This window comes from Alosa alosa, chromosome 10 (genome assembly GCF_017589495.1).
Source record: "Alosa alosa isolate M-15738 ecotype Scorff River chromosome 10, AALO_Geno_1.1, whole genome shotgun sequence".
Lineage (NCBI taxonomy): Eukaryota > Metazoa > Chordata > Actinopteri > Clupeiformes > Clupeidae > Alosa > Alosa alosa.
Genome location: NC_063198.1, coordinates 21,421,139 through 21,446,824, shown reverse-complemented (window position 1 = coordinate 21,446,824; position 25,686 = coordinate 21,421,139). Strand labels below are relative to the sequence as shown.

General features: G+C 44.2%; 1 protein-coding gene across 1 annotated transcript; it reads right to left on the bottom strand.

The window, feature by feature from the left end:
- Positions 1-358: 358 nt before the first annotated feature.
- Positions 359-25,063, bottom strand: LOC125302651 (E3 ubiquitin-protein ligase MARCHF9-like). The gene is made up of 4 exons (XM_048255957.1): positions 23,285-25,063; positions 5,236-5,391; positions 3,902-4,094; positions 359-1,664 (listed from the first exon to the last, which is right to left on the bottom strand). The coding sequence occupies exons 1-4, from the start codon at positions 23,618-23,620 to the stop codon at positions 1,318-1,320; spliced, it is 1,032 nt and encodes a 343-aa protein (XP_048111914.1). The 5' UTR covers positions 23,621-25,063; the 3' UTR covers positions 359-1,317.
- Positions 25,064-25,686: the final 623 nt, after the last annotated feature.

Below are 25,686 nucleotides of genomic sequence, written 5' to 3'. Positions count from 1 at the left end.
TTCCCATCAACTCTATTAAATCAGTGAACTGAACTGAACCAAAAGGTCAAAACTAGAAAATGACTGAGAAAAAGGAGAGCATGTAGACCTGCTTAAATAAAGGCTTTTTTGCATCATACAGGAGAGCCTCAATTAGGTTTCTTTCTTTAATTTTTTTAAAATGAGATGTTCTCTTGTTATTTTTTCACAATAAATATTTTGAAATTGGTAACACTTCATACACTGGGAATGTGAGTGGAAACTGTAAAACTCTGTCATAGTACACCAACTGCACCAAAAACACACTCATCTATGTGCAACCAGACACAGAATCTCATCTGCAATGACAAGGAATATCTCACACAAAACCAGTTCACCATAACATGTACAGGTTTTCTTTATTGCAGAAAATGAATTGTACTTTTGGAATTCCCCTTTGTGTCACTCATCTCTTTTCAGGAGGTTTATTGCACTTGGATGTCTTGTATTTAACTTGGGAATGCCCTTGTGAAGTGGCAGAGGAGCCAGTTAGGGCTGTAGGACCACGAAAGAGAGAAAGAGAGAGAGAGAGAGGGAGAGAGATCTGCAACCACAACACCTGTGGCACAGACCAGAGAATGAGAGAAAGAGGAAGATGGCCGCCTGCATCAGGTCAAAAGCATAGATGAAGAAGTAAGGAGAGGGGAGGGTGGGTATGAAATTCCACTTTTTCCATATCATGTTATAAGTTATCAAAATCAAAATCAGTAACAATACCCACAGTTTTTTTCTCTTTTTTTTGTCATTGTTTGCCTTTCTTAGAAAACAGAAGAACAGGATACATGGCAATGCTTTTTATATTTCAGCTGGGGAAAGAAAACCTTCCAGCTTTTAGAAGTTGAAGCCGATATTTTTTTTTTTAAAACAGTTTTTTTCCCCTTGTTTGTTGTCTTCATCTTTCTTTTTTAAACATAATGGTTTCAATGTCACAATCCACACTGGTAAATGTAGCAGTTAAAAAAGCGCTGCTCATAGTCCTCTCAGATGACAAATGGGTCAGCTTTGCTCAGCAGTTTTGTCCACCAAACACTGTCTTTGAAAAGCCAACGTGTGCTGAGAAAGAGCAAGAGGGCAAGGCGTTGAAGAGAGGCAAGAGAGCCACATCAGTTCTTTAAGGGTCCTTTGATATCTGAAGATGAGGGAAGGCGCACAGAGGCATGGCTGTGAGGCAGATGTTTTGAGGGGGACTGCAGTGTCTGCGCCCAACTCTGCCACCCCCTACAGCCACCCTACAGCCACTCACTCCACCCCATCCTCCACCGGGATCGTGCCTGTTGGGAGTGAGGGGGTCGGGGGGCCTCATACGGTGGTGACCCTCATCACCACCTCCCTGTTGGTGGCAGAGCCCAGGCGGTGCTCTGTGGGCCTCAGCTGGCTCAGGATGTGCAGGATGGTGTAGCCGCAGTGGTGGTTGAGTATAGTCCTTACGCGCTGGCCAGTGCGCCCGGCGCGGTTGCTCAGGCCGGAGCTGTGGGGGCCGCCGCTGCCCCCCCGTGACCCTCGCCCCCCTCCCCCTTTGCCCCCCGAGCTCAACGGGTCACCAAGGTCCTTGGCCTTCTCATAGTTCAAAACTTTCCACTGTTGGTTCACCGCCTGCCATCGCTTAAATATCCGGTACACCGATGAGCCCTCATGGATTATAAGGCCTACAGAGAGAGCGAGCGTAGGAAAGAAAGAGAGAGCAAAAGACAAGCTCAAGAGAGAGAGAGAGATTTGAAGGGAAGGATGGAGGACAGGGAGAGAGAGGGATGGGAGATGGAGAGAGAGAGAGAGAGAGAGAGAGAGAAAGAGAGACAAGAGGAACGGAGTAGAAGTAGAGAAAGTTGGAAGATATGTGTGACAAACAATACAGAGGAAGACAGCAAGAAGTGTGGGGAGGGGTGGAGGGGAAAAGACAGCATCAAAGCGGATTGGAAGAGATGGCGGTTGCAGACATGATGGAGTGAAAGAGAAAGAGATTAGACAGAGATAAAGAGAAGAGGGAGGGATAGAGAAGAGGGAAGGGGGGATTGGGAGAGAGAACAGAGGGAGAGAGAGTGAGATGTTAAGAATTCAACCCCACCAAAATGCATTTGGGAATATAAAATGAGCAATCCCTCACATGAGCACAAAAGTAAATATTTAAAAGAGACGGCAAAAAAAAGGACTGTTGGATTGCCGCTTCGCATTTGCAGTGCAGACATATTGCACAGACAATGACCTCGCCACAAGCAACTAAATGAAAGAAAGAAAGAAAAAAAGACAAGCACAGACAAAGAAAATGAAAACACACTCAGATCAGCACATCAATTACTCATACTGCACAGAAGCTAGGCAATAAAGCTCCAACCACAGCTGATGTCCAGAACTATGAATACTAAATGACATAATCAATAATACAAGCACAAAGCAAACACTTGAAAAATATCTTGCTATTTCTCAGAACAAGATATCACTGGCAAAACAAAACAGTAGCTGCAAACACCAACTGCAGCGACCACCACCGTGGTCTTGCCAAATACTGCTGACTAACGAGAAAGTAGGACAAGCTGTATGCGACTGTGAGTCAGACATGCAAACCCACTCCTGTTTTGCCTTGTAAACTTCCCCAGAAACACCAGGGTTTGGCAAGTCACGCTGGCCTCAATCAATCAGTGATATATATATATATATATATAATCTTTTCATTTAATTATTCATTTTGGGGCACGGATGCTTTCAAGTGTCAAGTGATTTATTGGGGTGACATTAGCCATGTCATCAGTGATATGACCATTTACATTGTCTCGGTGGGGACGCAGAAGTAGCTGTTTATGCATGCACAAAATAGCTGGGCCTCGGGATGTGAGAGTTCATCACCGCTCTACCATGCTGACACATTGCACTACTTATAGGCGCAGGCTAATTACATGATTGCAGAATATGTTCCACTTAATCACCAGTTATGATCAGAAATTATATCACTGTAATGCTAAGGTGTGCACACCATTACGGAACTAAACAATTTTTTGTATTGGTTTAGAGTCACAGAATGCATCTTTGAGGTTGGTTAATATTGTTTGCAATGGATGAAACAGCTTTTTCTCCTCGAACATTACACCTGCAGTGCAGACATCTGTTTATTATAATGGCCATAAATTACTCTCTTTACCAACTACTTTATTTTAACATCTGTAAACATAATATACAGAGAAAACAATGTATTAAGAATATTCAGCACCCACTGTGTAGTAAATAAGGTGTATGGTACGACTGCAGCCCACCTTGCATATAAATCTCCTTATCTGTGGAGGCACCCAGCGAGACCTCTTTATGAACAGTCACTGTGCACACTGACACTGGCCTTTTGTTCTCCTGCTCCACAAACACACCTGATTCAGCTGGGCCTGGCACCCCTCAGAGACGATTGTGAAATCAGGTGTATGAGATTTGGGGCTTGGAAATATATCCTGCAGCATGGACATTCTCCATGGGCACCAGGAGAGACAGGTAGTTGTCTTCCCCCCTTTTGTAGTCTGTAAATCTGTCCAACTCTATGCTCAACTATGCACACAACATCTTAGAGTCAGAGCATAGATATGTTTTTTCTGCTGTTTATGTTTTGATTTTTGGATTTTGAAAAGCCTTGAAGAATTATTAATTTATATTTCCTTTTTGTTGTCCCTTCAATGATGTTGTTCAGAAATTACCAAGTTTGGTGAAGTTTGTTTCACCATTTTGCCAAATAATTCCTAATTATATGTTTGTTTGATTTGTAACTCACAGATGTCTTCTACTTTTTAAACGCAGCATTCACTACAACTAACTGATACATTGGGCACCTTACCTCACCCACCCATGCTGTTTTTCATTGGCCTGTGTAAATGCAGGCACATCATTCCTGAGTCGCACAGGGTCCACTCACCTATACAAACGATGTCCATGAATCCGTACATGCCGTAGCAGATCTGGAAGAGCAGGTCCTGCCGCTGCCACTTGGCCGAGGGGCTGAGCGAGGACCACACCAGCCAGGAGATGCTGGCAATGAGGAACAGCGAGCCAAGGATGATGGCGGCGATCTGGACCTTCTCGATCACTGTCAGGGAAATGGCCTGCCACTGGAGGGAGGAGAGAGAGGAGGAAGATGAGGGAGAGAGAGGTTTAAGACTCTTATATTAAACCATGAACATACATTCTCACATCAGTTACATCAGCATGATCCTCAAATCAAAACCTCAAAACCAAAGTCATGAGCGCTTAGGTGTTTTAAGCCCCCAACGTTGTCTTCCAGGCAGCACTGCATGGAAGGCACTAGGGTTAGGCAAGGGTTAGGGTTAGGCAAGGGTTAAAGTTAAGGTTAGGGTTAGGTGCCTTGAAGTCGACGGTTGCAGCGCTGCCTTGAAGTCCACGGTGGGGATTTAAAACGGCTTACATCCTCCTTCCATCTAATAAGGGGGGGGTTGTTTGAATGCTCATCAATGCTAAAACTTTTGGAGACTGCATTTCAGTCCCAAATTAGCTCCAAAATATTTCACATGCAAGTGATGAAAACAGCTGGAAGAGGTATGCCCCATATGGCCCCTGACAACACACATGCAGATGGCAGTTGAAAGCATTTTTAATGACTGGATTAGTTACAAAACTTATATTCCCCTTGATACCATGTCTGTCTGAATTAACAATATACTACAACAGTCTTGGACTGAGCAAGCAAAGCCTCACAAACACCATGATGTACAGCAAGCAAAGAACATTGTTTATTCAGGACAAGTTGTTGATGATGCACTGGACAATTTTCAATTTTAAGATAAAAAAAAAATGCTGCATTGCAGTCCATCTCTGCCCAATCAGTTTTGAAAGAGTGTCTCCTGGAACCATGGTGTTTTTGATTGTGTGAAATACAGCTATTTCAATTGTTTGGGTAATCTGGGCATTTGGGAGTGTGCTGCTCCCTCTCATTTACCCCTCCTTGCCCCCAATCACCCCCATACCAACACCACACACACACACACACACACACACACACACACACACACACACACACACACACACACACTCTCTCTCTCTCAATTTCCTTGCTTGTTCACCTCTTTGTATGCAATTTCCTTTGACAACTAAGTGTTGACAGAACATATTTTTTGTTTCCTCTCTATCTCTCTTTCTCTCTCTCTCTTTCTCTGTTGCACACACACACACACACACACATACACACACACACACACACACACACACACACACACACAGTGCACACACAGTTACCTGCAGGGGGTTTTTGGTGCTTATGGCCAGCACTTGGTATTTGAAGTAGCAGAGCTCACAGCTCCAGGACCCTCTCTCGCTGATCCAGCGGATGAGGCAGGGCTGGTGGGTGCAGCGCACTGAGCCGTCACAGCGGCATGGGCTCAAGAGCTCCCCCTGTGGGACAGAAAGGAGAATGACAGGTCATCAACATGAGACGATCATTCAGATGAGGAAGGGGTACCCTCAGTCCTTGTATACTTATGCTTCTTCTTGATGGTCCATCAGTTCCTGTGTGAAGTGTGTGTTAGATATAGACATTAGAAAAAATTCTAAACAGGCGTTTTGATCTCTTCAAATATTTGAACTATTGCGGTAGTGGCGATGATAGTGGTTTGGTGGCTTTGAAAATGTTAAAGTGGAAAGTTGTGAGTTAGATCCCAGGGGCTTTCACTGCTGTAACTTATGCCATGTTACATACTGTGGCATGCACTACTGTGCCCCTGAGCAAGGCACTTAACCCCAGGAGGCTCCAGGGGAGTTATCCCTGTTGGCCTTGCTCATGGTAAGCTCCTCCCTGTGCAGCGTGCGACTTGTGGCCAGTCACTCTGGATCAAAATGTGAATGCATATTTGAGTTATTTCAATATGCACATTAAATTAAAGGCCTTATTATTTTGTACCCATAAATAAACAACAAAGAACTCCATTCAAAGACTACATAACACTACATAACACAACACTGGTGGGCCTCATCACTAAGGGCGATGAGGCTCACTACAGAGAAGAAGTAGACCTGCTGGCCAAATGGTGCAAAGACAACAACCTCCTGCTGAATGTCAGCAAGACCAAGGAGATTGTTGTCAACTTTCAGAGAGGCCACAAACAACTGCCACCACTATCCATCGACGGAGATGCTGTGGAGAGAGTGAGCAGCACAAAATTCCTGGGGGTGCACATCAGCGACGACCTCTCCTGGACCACCAACACAGCATCACTGGCGAAGAAAGCCCAGCAGCCTCTACTTTGGCGCCAAATTGAAGAAGGCAAGTGCCACGCCTCCCGTCATGACCACATTCTACAGAGGGACCATCGAGAGCATCGTGTCCAGTTGCATCACAGTGTGGGGCGGAAGCTGCACAGATCAGAACAGGAAGACCCTCCAGCACATTGTTAACACAGCTAAGAGGATCATTAGAGCACCACTCCCCTCCCTGCAGGACTTTTACACCACCTGCCTCACCCGCAAAGCACTAATGATTGTCAAGGACACAACCCACCCTGCACACGAACTATTCAGCCTGGAAAGAGGTACAGGAGCCTCCGCTCCCGCACCACCAGACTTGCAAGTAGCTTCATCCACCAAGCAATCAGGATGCTGAACACTCTACCCACTCTCCCATCACTGACACCCCCCCACCCACCAGCCAGCCAGGAACCTAGGAACCTAGGATCCTGTCTACCCTAACCCCCCCCTCCCCAACACCTCCCCAGGACCGCCCTGTGGAACTGCACTGTGACTGCGCAGCCTAACATGTTGCTGCTTCATATCAAGCCTGATATACTTGAAATGACTGCATATCAATGTAAATATACAGTACACACAAGCACAAGTTTAAACTTCATGTAAATGCTATCGATGTTATTTATCACTCTGCCACAATGCTGCTATGTAAATATACAACACAACTACTTCTATTTTTTTATATATATATTCTATATTTCTATATTCTAATATATGTTCTATATTTCAGTCTCGCACTTTAATGTCTGTATGTGGTATGTCTGTATATTTTTATTTTTTATTGTCTATGGCTATGTCTATGTCTAAAGTATGTCTATGTCTGTATTTAAAGTATGTCTATGTCTGCATGGGAAAGTAAGAAACAAAATTTAAATTCTTTGTATGACCAGTGCATGTAAAGAAATTGACAATAAAGCCGACTTGACTTGACTTGACTTGACTTGATATGTATGTGCAAATATGGTTTGACATTCTCCTTAAGCTCCAATGATCCTATGTCAGAATTGTAGCCAAACAGATAGATTATAGCATTTTAGTCCATTTCAGACCATTTTAATCCCATTGCAAGTCTTGCAGCATCTGTGTTGATTGTGAGAAAAAATACATTAGACTTGAACTTAAGCAATAACTTAGACAACACATACCGGTACATATTTTGTTTCTTATAGAGCGGTTTCAGAGCAAAAGTCAATGCAGTGCCATTGCATAAGATCATAACACAACAGAGAGATGTTTTTTAACCATGCTGCCACCTCTGACTTTCATACATGGCACAGGTTGATGACCACCATAAGTTAACACATCGGCCCACTGAAAATAGTGATGAAGACACAACAGCAAGGTTCTGGCATCCCTGGAAGTACAGACACTGATAAACATCTATCTAACTATAAAATATTATAACTGAACACACGTTTAACAGTAAAACACTGTGACTAATATGTCTACCTGTAGAGTAACTGTAAAGATATAGTATGGTTGTATTGTTGTTCATGCACATTCCCATTGTAGTCCGGTGGACAGCCCATTGAGCCCCATTGTGGACCCGGAAATGTTGAGTACACCAAAGTTTTATGATGGAAATATATAGTATGGGTTCTCAGCATGCAGAAACTGCCGGATGCTAATTTGCATATGTTGGGCAATTTGTGTAATTGAGCTAATTAGCATAAATTACCATAATCGCCTATATTGATCATATTATAAGAGCTGCTTGGCCAAAATGGTCAATGATAGTATGTTTTTAGGGGTTACTGGAGATGCTGAGTCCATATCTGACATTTTCAAGATTCAAAATCACTATTTTAACTTGGTTTGGTCATGTTTTTACTCTCATTAAGATGATTTTGCTGAGTTTTTTGGTCCAATTTAGACAGATTTTTGGAGGATAGGGCTGTAGCGATATACAGTAGGGCAGTAACGATACACCAACCTAACAATTCGATTCGTATCACAATTTTTGACCGTTGACCCACAGTTTGACACAAACCTCGATTTTTTTGGAGGGGTCGGGCTAGACATTTCAATAGCCTACCTTAGAACACCAGAGGATTACAATATAATATATCTGTATTATTTTATATCCTGATATTAAAAGAGAGAATACTAAATGTCTGATATTTATGACAGCACACTTTATGCAGATTAGCCTATAGCTTAGGCCTACTACTTCTATTACAACTCTACCACATTCAGCTGTCTGGTTGAAGCCTGGAAATATTGTACACAAAGAAGCATAGTTGGCTAGCTTGTCATAGTTTACTGATTGGACTGTTAAGTTTCCTCATGTGTGTTTAAGGTAATACTCTTCTCGTAGGGACAAGCCCTTTTGGGAAACATTGGTATTGAGATGATCACTCAACTTGAATGCAAGAGCTTTAACAAATATGTGCAGCATGCTAATGATGCTAAGCAGATTTAATAGTGTAATGATTGATGAGATCAAAAGCTTTATTAAAGGTCGGGAGCAGGGACATCGGCACAGAACATAGCACACGCCAGGGAAGTCAAGAACACTCGCACCTTACACACATAGGGTTGGACACAGCCGCACCATACAGGCACAAGCACACATGATAACAACCCCAAAGTTCTCCCAGAATCCCCAGCTCGAAACATTGTGGGAATCTCAAGCACAGTCCAGCACGCTGACGTTACACAGCTCCCCCAACAAGCCATTGCCGTCCTCGGCACATTCAGTCCAGCAAAGTCTCTGGCACTGCCACACAGCAGGAGGCTGCACACACCGCAAGAGCCCTACTCACCCAGGGGAACCACAACCACCAGCAGCGCAATGCGGGTAGTGCTGGCAGTCACCTGGCCTGTCGCCGCTCGTCCCCAGCTCCCTTCAGAGAACACCCTCAGGTCGCACTTTCGCAGTGTGCACCACCACAACGTTCCTCCAACACCTGGCGGGGCCTAGCCTCCACTGCCACAGACTCCCCACCACTGAACACCATTACTGGCACCGCACCTCCAACGCTCTGCTCCGTCGTCTCGCCAGTCGAGGCAGCAGACTCCAGCTCCATCGTAGCCGGACCACGCTACGCAATCGGGCTACAGCTACCGACGTTGGCGTCCCTCTTCTGTTGCCTCGTCGCATAGCGGTCCTTCGCTGCTCCCGGCCGCTCCACTCCGCCACGGTTGCGCCAAGGCCTAGACCTTCTCTCTGGCTCGTGCCATCGGATTTCACACAACAAACTTTTTTTCCCCTTATTTTTCTAAAGAGTGCCGGCCAACAAGAACAGGCACCCGCACAGCATGGTGCCTCCCACACGCACCCAAAGGCTTAGAGTTCCGTTTTTCAGAGGGCCCTTCCGCCGGAGCTGCCCAACCGTTGTGCCTCAAACGGCTCCGCCAACCGTCCATCCTCAAGGCACCACCTCCTTGCCGCTCCACCTCTGCTCTGCTCCGCAGAAAGGGCCACCGCCAACTCCGACCTAAAGCTGCCTGGCGGGGCCAGGGGCTCAAGGTCTTCTCACGGTGAAGTCAGCGCCCAGGTCGGCGTCACCATCTCATCTTCCAAGGCCGCTCTCCCGGTCGCGTGAAGCCCTTCTCCGCCGTGTCCACTGCATTGAGATCCTCTTCAGGCTAGCACTCCTCCCGTATCCAGGCCCAGGCGACGGCTGGTCTCCTCCCGTGGCTTCTACTGAAGGCCTCTGTAAGCTTCTTGGTACCCCTTACAAGGGCTCTTTTCAGATCCTTTTGCTTGGGCATCCACCTAGCGGTGAGCATGGACGGATTATGAACTTTCGGGCCCCTGGGCCCAGATGTATTAAGGGCCCCCCACTAATTGTCGCATGTGGAAGGGGGGTTTGGGGGTCCTTCCTCAGAAATGTTTTAATTTGTTTGATGTGATTTCCTGTATACTGGTGCATTTTGGGGATGGACTAAATTCAATCAGATTCATACACCATACATGTGTTGATATTGAGGCAATGATTTAATGCAAAGGCTTGGGTTTCAGGGCCCCCTGACCCTGGGCCCGGTAGGCCCGTGCAGTAATCCATCCCTGGCGGTGAGGCCTCCCACTCCCGGCTCCTCCAGCACTGAAGACACTGTCTCCTACAGAACACAACTTACTCCTCCATGGAAAACGTGCCCATCTACAGGTGCTGCTTTGGAAAGCAGCAGACGCCCTGATCCAATCGGGCTGTGGATATCACCGCGTTTGGATGGAGTAAGAAGACAGGTATGAAGAAAGAGAGGAACTCGCCCACCCCGATTCAAGTCCTGTTGCTCCTGCTGATTTGTTAGATGTTATCAGCAGTAACTGCAAAGCTGGGTTAAAACTGTGTATACATGTATCTGGAAAGTGCAGCTGTGCAGCTGCAGGCCTGGCCTGTACTAATTATTGTTTCTGCAAAGGCAGTGATGTTACATGTTGCAATATATATACACAGCTAAAAGAGCAGAAGGACAGGGATGAAGAGTCTGGAGATGATGGTGACAGGACAATGGATGAGGACAGGAGGAGTAGTAGAGGCTAGTTCAGTGAACACTGAACATTTTTATCCTCCAAAAATCCGTCTAAATTGACCCCAAAAACTTAAAAAAAAAATCAGCTTAATGAGAGTAAGAACGTGACCAAACCATGTTTAAATAGTGATTTCGAGTCTTGAAAATGTCAGGTATGGACTCAGCATCTCCAGTAACCCCTAAAAACATACTAACATTGTCCATTTTGGCCAAGCAGCTCCTATAATATGATCAATATAGGCAATTATGCTAATTTATGCGAATTAGCTTAATTACACAAATTGCCCAACATATGCAAATTAGCATCCGGCAGTTTCTGCATGCTGGGGACCCATACTATATATTTCTATCATAACTTTAGTGTACTCAACATTTCCGGGTTCACCTTTCTGTCAACTAGACTATTGGGCTACAACTATTCTGGAGAAATTTTCATGATCATCCAATGACAACATATGGAACCAGATATGTGGTTGCCCAGCAACATTGCCCAAAAAGTTGCCACGTGTATCATTACCTTTACTGTGGAAGACTGTAAAACTCTTCAAATAAAAGTGTCTTCTAAATCACAAAATGCTGTAATGATTACACAGTAAAATCAATGCTTTGCATCACACAGTTGAAAATGGACAATATGAGACAATTTCCGACTACAACATAATTCTAAAAGGCTGATGCCTGCCATTGTAATTTGTTGATGCTTTTCTACAACAAAGCAACAAACAAGTGAGTCAGATAACAAAACAGAAGATTAAGAGGAAGCTAAAAATCAGTGCCACTGCGGGAACCAAACATCTTAAAACCTTGCCTCAGAGAGCAACAGGCATAAATGCAGGAAGCAGGGAAAGTATTAGCAGAGTCACACATCGACCCCCGTTTATCTTTACATGCAGTCGCTGAGCTCCATGCAATAACACTAAACTGGGATGAGTGAGTCACAGGAAGTGCACAGTCCAGAGGAAGTGATGGTGATGGCAATGAGCCCAAAGGAATCCTTTCATACAGTTGGCTAGGCTCGGAGAGCACTCAGGCCTCACTACTGATCTCCGCAAACAGCTTCTCTTAATGGAGCCCCAGACCGCACTCAGATGTGTAACTGACTCCAGATATTGGGGACCAATAAAAATTATACATGAACCTGTGGGTGGAGACAGAGAAAGAAAGAGGGGGCACATCCGTTTCCATGGGAACGGGAGACGTACTGACAAGGAGATGAGTCTTCAATCAATCACACATGGATGTCACTTACAACTGACTTGTCAGTCAATACCCTCTCTGATAACCCTCACACACCTTTAAGCCCTGCATCCCGCATACGCTATACCTTTCTGTAGCCATTCACATTGTCGGCATAGGGAGAAAATGCCATTATAGGGCCATGGAGTTTGGCTTCTCGCTCCAATCAACTCAGTCAGCGAAAACTGAGGAGGCCAGACAATGGCGGCCTCTGGCACTGGGCTGGGATGAGTCTATAAACATGACAACAGCAGAAGAAAGCCTGCTCCACGCTATCGCCTGAGCCATAACTCACTGCCAGAGGGGGGTGCGGGTCAGGGTCACTGGTACAGGTCGGCCATCTTGGTTTCATTACATTCCATTACGACCTGTCACTCGGGCTGTGTCTTGGTGGCCTTATTTATTTGGTGGGGGTTAAGGATGGGCAGGGAAGCATTTCGGGTGGCAGGGGGTAATAAGGGGACATAAATTTGGGGGAGAGGCGGTCAAGTCCATTTTCATGAAGCGCAAGATGAATGGACAAGTGAAAGTGTGAGGTAAATAAGACGTACCGACACCTCACACGACAAAAGCCACCCTCAACAGTAAACGTGTCGTGACGTCGATGTGCAGTTGATGTTCCTTTCAAAGCCATACACTGAAGTGTCAAAAAAAGAAAACTAAATGCTGTCTGTGTTGACTGAGCACATAAATGAGATAAAACAAAAAGTATAAGGAAACTTTTAAAAAAGCCATAAAGGCTCAATGCATTAGTGTCCTCAAATAGAAGTCAGTGGCAGGAAAACACATCAGCTGTATTATACCCCGGCAGTATAGTGAATCACAGCGTATCACCACTGATTAAATGGCTCTGGCACAGAGTGCTTCAAATTGCGTTCAGACAGCACCGAAATGCAGAGAAAATGTACTGTGGGCCAGGAACAACAGAACTGATGGATCGTAAAGATAGAACAGAAAGGTGAGGGAGGGAAGGGCAGAGAAAGAGAGGGAGAGAGAAAGAGAGAAAGAGATAAGCAGAGGATAGAGAAGAGAGAAAGACCGGATGAAGTAAGAAAGAGTGTGAAAGCCCTGTATGTTTTTGAAAGTGTCCTCATTACTGATGTAGAATGACAAACATTCCACACATTTTCACAGGCAGTTTTCAGCTTTTTTAATGACTGCAAAGTAAATCTGTCTTTTCCCTTTTATTTCTCTCTCACTCAGTGGTTCTCTCCCAACATAAGTGTGTGTGTGTGTGTGTGTGTGTGTGTGTGTGTGTGTGTGTGTGTGTGTGTGTGTGTGTGTGTGACTGTGCCTGTATACATACGTTAATTCTCGTTAGCCGAAGGGCTGCTATGGAAGACAAGTGGGGAAAGGGTGTGGAGGATGAGAGAGAGAAAGAGAGAGAGAGAGATAAGAGGAGAGGAGGAGGAGAAAAAAGACGAGGGGCGGAGGTACCGGTGAGTCAGCGCACACATTTTGCCTCTTTGCCAACGTGGCAGCGCAGTACCCGAGTCATTTACAGAGCAGTGCTGCACTACACTAACTAACACAACCACAACACACAACACACACACACACACATACACACACAACACACACACACACACACACACACACACACACACACAACACACACACACACACACACACACAACCACAACACACAACACACACAACACACACACATGCACATGCACATGCAAACACAACACAAACACACACACACACACACACACACACACACACACACATGCACATGCACATGCAAACACAACACAAACACACACACACACACACACACGCACACGCACACGCACACGCACACGCACAACACAACACAACACAACACAACACAACACAACACAACACAACACAACACAACACAACACACACACACACAACCACAACACACACACACATCACATACACATATTATCACAAACGCACCCGAGTCATTTACATTTACAACACAACACACACACATCACATACACATATGCCACAAACACATCTGTACTGTCAAAAGCCCTAACACAACACATACACACATACAAATGTACAACACAACACACACACACACACACAAACACAACTGTACTGTCAAATGCCCTAACTAACACAACACATATACATAGAAAGGCACTACACAATACACACACATTCATATCACATTTTGCAGACTGTCAAATGCCCATGCATTGTCTTCTACGTAAACACAGGCGCACATGCAGAAACTCACTCGCACCCACACACATACCTACATGCGCACAGACACAACTAAACCTGCATTTCCACTCAGACAACATGCCAGAAAATCCATGTTGATTATTTTCTGAAAAATTCTCTTTCGCTCAGTATGTTGTGATGGACCTGTAACACCAATTCACCTGCAAATTGTATGTTTCATTTGTGGCAAGTTGGGAAAAGATCCCATTATGTGCTTGTGTAAACAGCATTCAGATAGAACTTTGGGTATAAAGCCAATGTATACTGTCCATGACAAAAAAAGGGGCGAACCTAGCAAATCAGTGACTGACTGTGAACTATAGAATTGTTATAGAATCAGAATAGATTATAATAGGTATTTTAGCTTCATTTTTACTGCATGCAAAATGTTGGGGTCAAGGGTTACTTTTACAGGTGACAAACACAAAGGGTTAATCCCATTTCCTGCGTACATTTCACTCTTTGTTCACCTCTCTTCCTCTCCCCTCGTCACTCTTCCCCCTCTCTCTCTCTCTCTCTCTTTGTCTTTTTCTCTCTCACTCCCCTCCTCCTCTCCTTCCCTCCATCTGCTGTTATCACGTTGACAATCTTCCTACCTCCTTAGTGGACAAACACCCCAAATTTATTACAGTGTGGTACACACACACACACACACACACACACACACACACACACACACACACAAACACACAAACACACACACACACACACACACAATGGTTCACAAGCTGATAAACATACACTGAACACACCTGCTGTGTACATGTCTAGTCGGCTCCCAGACAATTGGTCTGAGACTCCCAGACATACATGCGCGCGCACACACACACACACACACACACACACACACACACACACACACACACACACACACACACACACACACACACACACACACTCACACACATAAAATTATAAAAAATATTTCCACAGTAATATAAACATATTTCCCAGCACAGTCTACATAGCAGCAGACAAAGCCATCAGTGTCTATTTTCAGGAGTAATTTGCAGCTCCTTAGACCAGACAGCATCATTAGGGAAGGTGCCAGCATGTGTAGAACAACAAAGGAGGAGAAGGAGGCATTGACATGTGTCTCTGAACCAGGCAGCTGAATGGATTGTCTCTATGATTATGGAAAAATGATTATAGGGATGGATTTGGCAATGCTCTGTGAATTCCTATATAGGTTCTTATGTGAAAGGAAATTATGCTGTTGTATGTTACAGATCGTATAGCATAGGAATATAGCCTACTACAATACACGAAAGTGGCATCTCTGCAATTTGGCGTTCTGATTGGGCATTGGTTAGACATCACTCAAAACATTATTTGTGGGATTGTATGGCATAATGTTATATGAGGCAGGTTTACAGCAGTACATTGGTTTAGGGATTATGCTATTCAAAGATAATCTATGATGATTCTCAAAAAGGTGCACAGAAAAAAAGAATTACAGTGTCTTTGTGGAAAATAATATAAACAAAATTACCACTACATCAAAGATGCTCTTAACCCAGTGTAAAACCACCTATCTGTTGGGGTTTGTTGAACATTACAGACAAAAATTGGCACAGGGAAATACAAATCTGTGCTGTTGATGACGGTTCAGCTGGCAACAACTGAAGGACAGGAATGGCCACAAAAGCACAGACTACTCTAGTAGATGGGCTAGGGTAAGCTCATCATCTCCTAGGGCGCAGTTTCCATTCGGAATCAAATCCCAGCACAAATTGTGAGACACAGTACAATTTTAGCGAGCCAGTGGTTCTTTTTTGTGCAGGATAAAAGCACTATGAAAACATGTTGTTAGTGAGTCAGTCCGTCAATTCTCCACCTAATCAGTAAGAGGCAAGCACACATGACTCAAGGCACAGAATGTGTCATTTCAAAGAGCGATACCATTCATGAATCAATTCTGCCCTAATCACCCAGAGATACGGCTGCACACATAAAGACCACTGTAGAATGAATCCATGTACTAGGGAGAAAATTGAATGTTTGTGGGGGAAACTTTGGCAGCGTCTGTGAGCCTCACAAATCTCATGAATTCTTAGCACCATATGAGCTGTGATTGTGATGATTTCATTAGGAAGAAAACGTGTCATGTATGCTATACTGTGATATGCAGTATGTTCTAATTCTGTTTATCTAAACCAAAGTTGTGGCCCACAGCCTCGTATTCATCCATATAGAAGATACCATTTAATAGTGTATAAACCATTCATGATTGGTTCTCATTTAGGAAGTGAATAATTTGTGGTGTTTGTCTATGGCTTTGTATGCATAAGTAGGAGTATGCATGGCCTTTGTAACAACAGTGAATCAACACTCCTTTAACGCAATCCTATCAAAACATGTAACCATGCTCCAATGCTCCAATGTAGCCTGAGATGATACTCTTCTGCAAGCACCTGATATATGGTAGACTTATAATAACTTATAACTTTCCAAACAAAAAAGACTGGGCTTTATATGAAGGTTCACTTAACTAGGTGATGCATTAACCAACATAATTAAACCACAATCTTCAGTATTAAGGCACAAATAATGTTAAACGTGTAACTTTCTGAATCATTTATGTTACATAAGAATATTATTCTTCATATCCATGCCCCGAGTGTCATCATTCAGTTCATTAGCAAACATACACAGACCATTAACTTGAGCATTAACAAAAATTAAACAACATTACGTGCTATGCCCTATGCTGTGCTTTATTAACGTTAACTGATGAATTTAATCAATATTGAGGATTGTGACCTTAATGTTAAATATAATGCAGTCCATAACTACTGGCATTATAAATCTGAAACCTAAACCTGTCGACTGCTGTTACTGTGCCAGATGCTGGTGACCCATAAGTGGTGCACTCTTGTTTCATTCAACCTGCAGTTAAAGCCACAGCCGTATGAAGATGTTCTGAACGGTGTGTGATGATAGGGGTGGTGGTGGTGATGGTGGTGGTGGGTGGGAACTAGTGGGGTTGGACCTGTCCAGAAGTGAATGAATTCTTACAAGAGTGAGTGGGCCATTGTAAGCCACTAATGATGCTTGCACCAGTGATGCTGCCAAGAGGGCAGGCAAGCAGAGGCCTCTTGGAAAGTAGCGCTTGATTGTGTCATACTTTAAAATATGTACATAGAGAGAAGGGAGGGGGAAAGAGAGAAGGAGGACATGAGACAAGGCCTTCACACGGTAAATGTTGTTTTAGAGCCATGTATGCCATTGTAAGATGTACTAGATGAATATGGTAGGAAGAGGGAGTGAGAAAAGAGAGAAAGATAGAAAGAAAGAGAGAGAGAGAGAGAGAGGAGAGAGGAGATGGGCTGGTGGAGGTATTTCCATATGCAGAGTGACACTGACACCTGCTAACGGCACCCTACCCTGTAGCTCCAGTACATGGTGTCACACACACACACACACACACACACACACACACACACACACACACACACACACACACACACACACACACACACACACACTTGCCTCAGTGTGGACGGATGGAAGGGGCTGGGTATGGCTAATTAGTCTGAATATTTCATGGCGCCTGATGTGCTAGCTAATTGTGTTTGTGAAGGTAAATGGCAAATGGCAGGGACACTAGGCTGTCACCTGTGGAGGCACTTAACCCCACGGACACGTGCTGCACCTCAGCACACTCGGGATGACAGAGAAAGATGAAGGGGAAAAGCATTACGAGATGCTCACAAGAGGAATCATCATCCTATCAAATGACTGCCTGCGGTGAGGTATTTGAAGTGGAAAAGCGTAGTGGGGGGAAAAACATGGCAATTGAGTTCTTCATGCACACATACACACATTGAAATACAAAATCATCTTGGTTCTCTGCTGAAGGTTCTTCTTTTTTGCTTTTGAGCTCGCCAGTCGAGTGAGGGGATATGCTATGGCTGTGTCTCTGTCAGGTAAAGCGTATGATCCCCAACAATAGTAGAGGCAGACATCCATTGATGGAGAGTGTGATGGATTATGCTACCAGTACAGAGCTGAAACATGTTTGTGTTACAATGCACTCACTCACTCTCACACACACACACACACACACACACACACACACACACACACACACGCACACTCACACACACATATACACAAATTTACATGAAACCCTTAAATAGGTACAAGGTTGAATTCTAGAAGCAGAGTGATTGTGTGAGAGCGAAATGATCCTACTCTGCCACGTTGCTCACCTCTCCCTCTCCCTCTCCCTCCCTCCTCCCCATCCTCCTCCGACTCTCTTTGTGTTGCTCCCCTCCCCCACTCCTCACTTCCATCTGCCCATATCTCATGTTTATGATTTCCCTCCCTTCTTAGTGGACCTTGTTCTGAATGTATTACAGTGTGACACACACACACACATGCACACCCTGTTGAACACACATGCAGACAACACACACACACACACACAGATGCAAAGGTAAATGTTTTGACACATGCATACCGAACAGACACACCTGCTGTCTGGCTGGACATGTGCACTCAGACTCAGACTAGCATCCAGAAACACACAGACACACATACACACACACACACACACACACACACACACACACACATACACACACACACACACACACGCACACACACAGACATATACACACACTATGACATGCTCATAATTATATAAACACACAGCATAGCTCCGAATAGCTGACTGAAAAGGTTATTATTATTGTCTGTTTCCAGGCACAATTTACAATTCCTTAGACATGAGGGGGAAAATATGTGAATATAGATTAAATCAGGAGACAGCGATCAGATCCTGTCACGGGACAAACACAGACTCAGCTCCACTCTCTTCTTTTACACAATCTGAGTGTGAAGACTCTTGGTGTGTTCGTGGCACCCAATTTACCATAACAGTTGCAAGGTGACATTTACACAGCATATTGACTTGATTATACAGTAAAATGGCTCCTAAACTATTGTATACATTGGACTATTAGCAAGTTAAAACACCATTAGTGTAATGTATATTCATCACTGAAAGTAATTATGCAAACTAATTTGGGTTTTTTTAATAATAGCTTCTACACATTGAAATTTACATATATAACGAAATTGCTTCCATGGTGTGATGGATCTGTCTGAGGACACCATAGGCAATCTTTGTACTCAACTTCTTGTGAATATGAATAGACCTAGAAAGTTAGAAATCTTACTGACAACAATCTGAATATCACACAAAGGGGCACGACTCTGATATAACTACCGAACCTCTATTCATATATTACAGGTATCTCCTTAGGAAACATCAAGCAGTAAGAGTGATGTTTTTGTTAGACCTCAAATAGAATGGAACCTATGGTTACTCAGGGATGTTTGCTGAGGCACATAGACCGGTCATGTACAGTAGTCTACGCCTAGCGTGACGCACGACTAGCTGTGGTAGAGTTGCCTTTTCGCTGAGACTCAGCTGTTAGTGGTTCCACGGAACGCGAGCTCACGTGCAACCGAATGTAAAACACACCCGGGCCTCCACAGCCACGAGTGGAGAATGTCAGAATCCGCCCGTAGTCCGAAAGACTTGCACATCAGCACGCTTGAACTGGATCTGCAATGAACACAGGCACATGTACTTCTCTCTCTCCCTCCTTTCCATCTCTCCCCCTCTCTTCTCCTCTCTCTCATTCTCCTCCTGCTCTCCCGCCCTCCTCCTCCACCTCTCTCCCAGTGCCAGTAGTACATTCTAACCCTGGGTAAGAGATTTTCAGGGATATTATTAGAACAGTTACAGTTCTGAGGTTTATTTTCATCTCTGGTTTATGTCGACTCAGATCTGGACTGTATACTTCTTCATTCCAGCGTGTACTACCACCACCACTGTGGTATTTATCATCTTGACAACATGCTGTCCCTTGGATGAAATGATTTGCAGACGTCATTAACCCCAATGTAAGAGAATGGGCATAGAGGAAAAGGTCAATTTGTACAGTATAATGAAGTGGGGCCTAGCTGAGCAAAACGGCTAGTTTTAAATTTGCAGCCTCCCTTTCCTCCCTCTCATGGTTTCTCTCTCTCCCTCTCCCTCTCTCTCTCTCCCTCTTTCTCTCTCTCTCCTGAGTCACATAAAGCTATTTGTTACCACATTGGTCTTAAAGTTTATTTACAGTAGCCCCATCTATTTTTTTCCCATAGCCTGCATTTCCCAATCCGGAGGGCAAACAACATTTGACCTAAATCTGAGTGGAAGTAAGGGTACAGTTTTGGCAACAGTTCTGCACACGCCTAGTGACTCCTTCCCTATCCCGTATGAAATAAAAGAGCTTGATCTACATTGTGTGTGTGTGTGTGTGTGTGTGTGTGTGTGTGTGTGCGTGTGTGTGTGTGTGTGTGTGTGTGTGTGTGTGTGTATGTGTGTGTGTGGGCAGTTGTATGTGTGGGCATTTTTGATTTGTGTGTGTGTGTGTTTGTAAGAGAGAGAGTGTGTGTGTATGTGTGTGTGTGTGTGTGTGTGTGTGTGTGTAAGATAGAGAGAGTGTGTGTGTGTAAGAGAGAGAGAGTGTGTGTGTGTGTGTGTGTGTGTGTGTGTGTGTGTGTGTGTGTGTGTGTGTGTGTGTGTGTGTGGGTGCAGGCCCCTCTTCTGAGTCCACTCCACGTGATTTACACTGTCATCTGGAACTCGATGGCCAGGATACGCGTGCCAACTTTCAAAGAGCCTCCACGAGAGCTAATTAAAATGTTCAAGGGTTACGTCTGATGAGGTTCTCTTGCCGTGTTCCGTTCTAATGGAGACGGGTATGATCTTCCATTACTAGTGTCACCCGTGATTGAGCGAGGGGCCCTCTCCGAGCGGGTGAATCAAATGGTCTCTGAGCCACGTTCTTAACCCGCCGAAGTCACAAGGGTCCACAAGAGTAAAAGGTCAGGAGTCGGAGTTCTAAAAGTCAACTCGATTTCAATCGAGGAAATGGAGGGGAAAAATAACACTCCCCGTCAAGCTGAATGAGATTCCAGATGCAATTTCCTGTTTGTTTCCTGAATGAACTAGGCAACTGACAGCAGCACAGAGCCTCGTGAATGAAAGGTTTCACGCTGACATTCATATCCTCGTGGCTTTGCTCGTCCTTCTAACTCACACATGACATGAAGGCAGCCATTTGTCACTCAGGTTTTTCACCAACCTGGCCCCTAACATCCAAGATCTCAGAACACATTTCTCTGAAATTTCACAATGAAATCTTAAATAAAAATGTGCGAAATAGTGCAAACATTCAGACAAGACTTGCTCACATTCACATTGTAGCTGGTGCACATACAGTGATGGGAGAAATCAAGTCGTGGTAACTGTCCCAGGATCTGCAGTGGTGGGGGGAATTAATGAATCTGATCTATCATTCATCCAATTACGACAAGGTGGTATCCAAACAATCAGAACACGGATCAGTCAGTCAATGCCAAGGCAGAGTGTGTACTTGCACGTGGGGACTTGGGTGGGAACGCTGAGGAGACTGTGTGTCCCATTTTCATTGGCTGTCGGTCCCAAAGCAGCTAACTTAGGCCAAAATTGCTGACAGCTGTTACTCCCTTTTAATTCATAAGAACCACAATAGTGGGAAAAAAGATTACTGTGCACAAAGACCTGCACTGAATGCTTTTGTGTGGCAAGTCTCAGTGATAGAGCAAACAATGTCCTTGACAGGCATTTGACAGTCCAGGAATTATAATAGGAACAAGGTGCAACAATGAAGCATTGAACAGGGTCAAAAGAAGGGGAGACCCATGGAAGTAAGCTATTTTCCTCTCTGGATTGGCTGTTTTCAGACATCAGAGATCTGCCACAAGGTACGGTTCTATTAACTAGTCTAGTGCACAGAAAGACATTAGTAGTCCCTGAAAGCAATTATTGGTGGAATGATTGGTTGCCTTGAAAGGTTAGAGATGCAATCGAAGTGAATAGGCAGCCTTAATTCCTCTCATGTTTGCAGGCACTCAAATGAATGTCTTCTACGTATTGCATTCAGATTATGTTGGAATTTAAAAGAGGGTGCCAACAAAAGTCTTATTCTTCCTTGTGTGTTGTGACCCCAAAATTAAACCTACTAAGTTCATTGTGGTGGAACTGTTACATTATACATTATACATGATACATTATGAGAAGGAAAGGGTATGGTATACTTTATAAGATTACCATAACTGCACATAAACTATTTCCACACCGGCACAGCCAGCTGCCAGAACCCAACTACAGTATGGATATTGTCATCATATGTTTTTAAAGTACATTTTGCCTTTTTCAAAAAGGCATTGGTGATATTAAAAAAAATAGAGCTGCATCCCAAATATCAGATCAGGTTTGATATAAGATACCTTATCATAAATCTGCATAAATGAAATTAAGTCAACTATGTTAGCGCAAGCATTAATCATTTTGACAAATTATGTATCACCGGCTCTGCAGTAAAGTTGCAGGTTGGACTGACTTTGATATAAGTGTGACACTGTTCTGAGTGTGACCCTGATGTTTCCTTGATAACTCTTCATATTTAAATATCTGCATTAACGATAACCCTTATCAGCGATCTGATGAGTCATCTGATGTAAGATAGGAGGTGGGAGGCATGATGTCCATCTGCCAGAGGGAGAGGACAGGTGTAATGGATAGGACAGTGTTATCAAACTCTCCTTGTGAATTGGAGAGCTGCCTGATTCCCCATTCATTTGGCCCATGGTCTTGTGTGTCACACACACCCTCAGATTTTCAGCTGGTGACATGCATGCATGCACTGGCTGCAAGCTCTCCTCTTTAAGTGATTTGTTAGATCAGTTTACTCAAAGCCAGATCTGACTTTAATCATTGTTGACAAACACAACATGGCTGACCCTGTAGCTGTTTGTATGTCTGTCAGGGTGTCTGAAACGCTGAGAGATGCACTGCATTTGATTTTTAAGTGAGTGATGTGAAATAGCCCAAGGACACATAGCTCTCTTATGGGAAGACAAAAGAAGTCTAAGCCACCTGCCATAAACACAACATCAAGACAATGGCCTATACCTCATTGAGGACATCATATTGATCATAAACCTGTAAAAACAGACACATGGATCTTGTTGAAGGTACACAGTGAATTGGTATCCAGGTGCGGGTGTGACGTGCTCACCTGCTCAGGACCCTGGAAGCAGATCCGGCACTGCGGCGAGCGCATGCCGCTATCCATGGTGCTGGTGAGGGACACCGCGTCCAGGCCCGCTTGGAGCTTCGGGTCCTTCTCCTCGAACGCCAGGCTCCGTGGCCGGGGGTCCGTGCCATAGTACTCCTCCTCGTCATCCCGGGAAGTGCAGTCGAACGGAGGCCACCCGCAGCCTCCAACGCCGAGTCCCCGCATGCCTGATCGTCTGTCTGGGTCAGGTTCCGATTCGGCCCGTCGGGAGCCAGATCGCATCAAAACTAATACTTTCAGTTCGTTGAAAAACATGCGAATCCGATACTTGAACATTGTGGTTTACATAGGCGTTTGAGGAGGTTCAAAGTGAATTTTAAGAAAAAGCTGTCAACAGAAAAGGCTCAATACGTGCAACATTTCGGCTGCACGTTTCGGCAGCCCCCTATGGATTGTTATTCTCCACTATTGTTGGCTATATTTTGTTTCTATTCGGAGGCCGAGCTTGTAAATCAAAAATAAACATCAGAGTGTGTTTTAAGCATGGCCTTCAAGGTGCTAATTTCGGTGAATTGCTATTCACATGTCTAAATGAAAATAGCAGAAGAGGCACGTTTGACAGGTGTTACTTCCTTTGTAGTGATAGCATGTGTAGGCTATAATAGCCAATGCGGAAGTTTTTTCATAAACAGACAGATACCTATTTGGAAACAACGGGTGCCCATACAAAATAAATCACAATAGATGTTGATCTAAGGGAATGACTGAATCAAACGGCAGTCCGGTTAAAAAACAAATCGCCCCGTTCCATTTTAGATCCACGCTTGCTTTTTATGGCACCAACGTAAACCTCTTTGCTACTGAAGGCGATCTGGCGTATCTTTGCAACGAAAATTCGGTATTCTGTCGACAGCAGAGAGGACAGCAAGGAAGGGGCGAGGGAGAACGTAGGCTACTATAGATCGTGGATGAAGCGACATAAAAAAACAGATGTCACAACGTTGTCAGTGAATCCACCAAGACATGTTGTTACAATTCACCTAGTCCGTATAAAAATACGAAATGTAATCAAACGAGTTTCAAAGCATCTCCCTTTTGTCTGTCCCTCAATGCCATCCCAGCCATCGCATTATGGTGTATGTTTTATCTTCTTCTCCCCTCTTTTACAGTTTTTTCTCGGGTTGATAAATAGAGAAAACGTTCCATACAATTCCCCCGCCGAACGCATCCGAGATCCACTTCAAAACCCAGCGTGTTCGCATTTTAAACCAGATCGGACGCGACACCGAAATTCAGTCGAAATGCATTCATCCATTTTCCATTGAATTTCCACTCTGTGTTTCCCCCCTTCTTCCTGCAACGATTCCTGTACAACATAGAGCAGGAAGACGTTGCAGCCCTTAAAAATCGGAATCTAACCAGGATATCACATCGCCGACAGGGAAACAGTGATAAACGGCGTTCTATCGATCAACATGTAATTATGCCATCTTAATCAACAACATTAGGAAATAAAATACGGAATAGGTGCAACGATACCCTACTTGCTTCTGTCAACACAGCGCCACAGCCAAGATGGTCTTCCGGAGAACATACAATGAAAGGTTTTTGCTCCTGGAGCGCCAATTAAATGGATTACAAATACATTATTTTGTTTATTTTGTTTTGGTCCTTCCCATTTCCCTATTATAGGCTGCATTTCCCTTCCTTGGTATGAGAGAGGGTGAAAAAAGCTCTAGCGTTCGGCTGCGCATTGGCAGAAGCCGCTGTCCAAGGTGCTGATTTTCATGTGACGTGACGTCCACGTGTCAGTTAGCGGAACCCGGGAAATCTAAACGCTGTTTGAAGCGTCAATGGGCGTACTAAGTTGATATGAGTGTTGCCCTAGGAAGCTAACTAAGCAATATTCTACATAATTTCAAGTCCCCCGTTGTCTCAGAGACAAAGGCCTATGCGTCTACACTTACTAGTCTAGTGGCAGTGCTACAACGTAATTGCTGTCGCAGACTTTATAAACAAGCTTTACCTGTTTTAGTCTCCTGTTCACAGACTACTTCCAAGGTGGTTGAGGTTGCAACTACTTCGTATAGGCCTATTTAATAGTAGGCCTATTAACTACAGAGGGAGGCAAATCCAAGTTATCAAATAAGTATTTTTATTTTGTTGTTGTTAGGTTGTCATCAAAACAACCATCCAGATGGCCATCAGTTCATTTAATCAATCAATTGAATAAAAAATGCATTTTCCCCAAGGGCACTATCCTGCCGTTGAGTATTGAGCACAAAGGCTGATGATAGGATTAAGTAGCAGTCAGTTTCAGTTTTGGCGGTTAAGTGTCAGGTTAGTTGTCCCTTTTAAAATAGCCTACGTTGATTGTGCATTACATATATTTTGGGTAATAC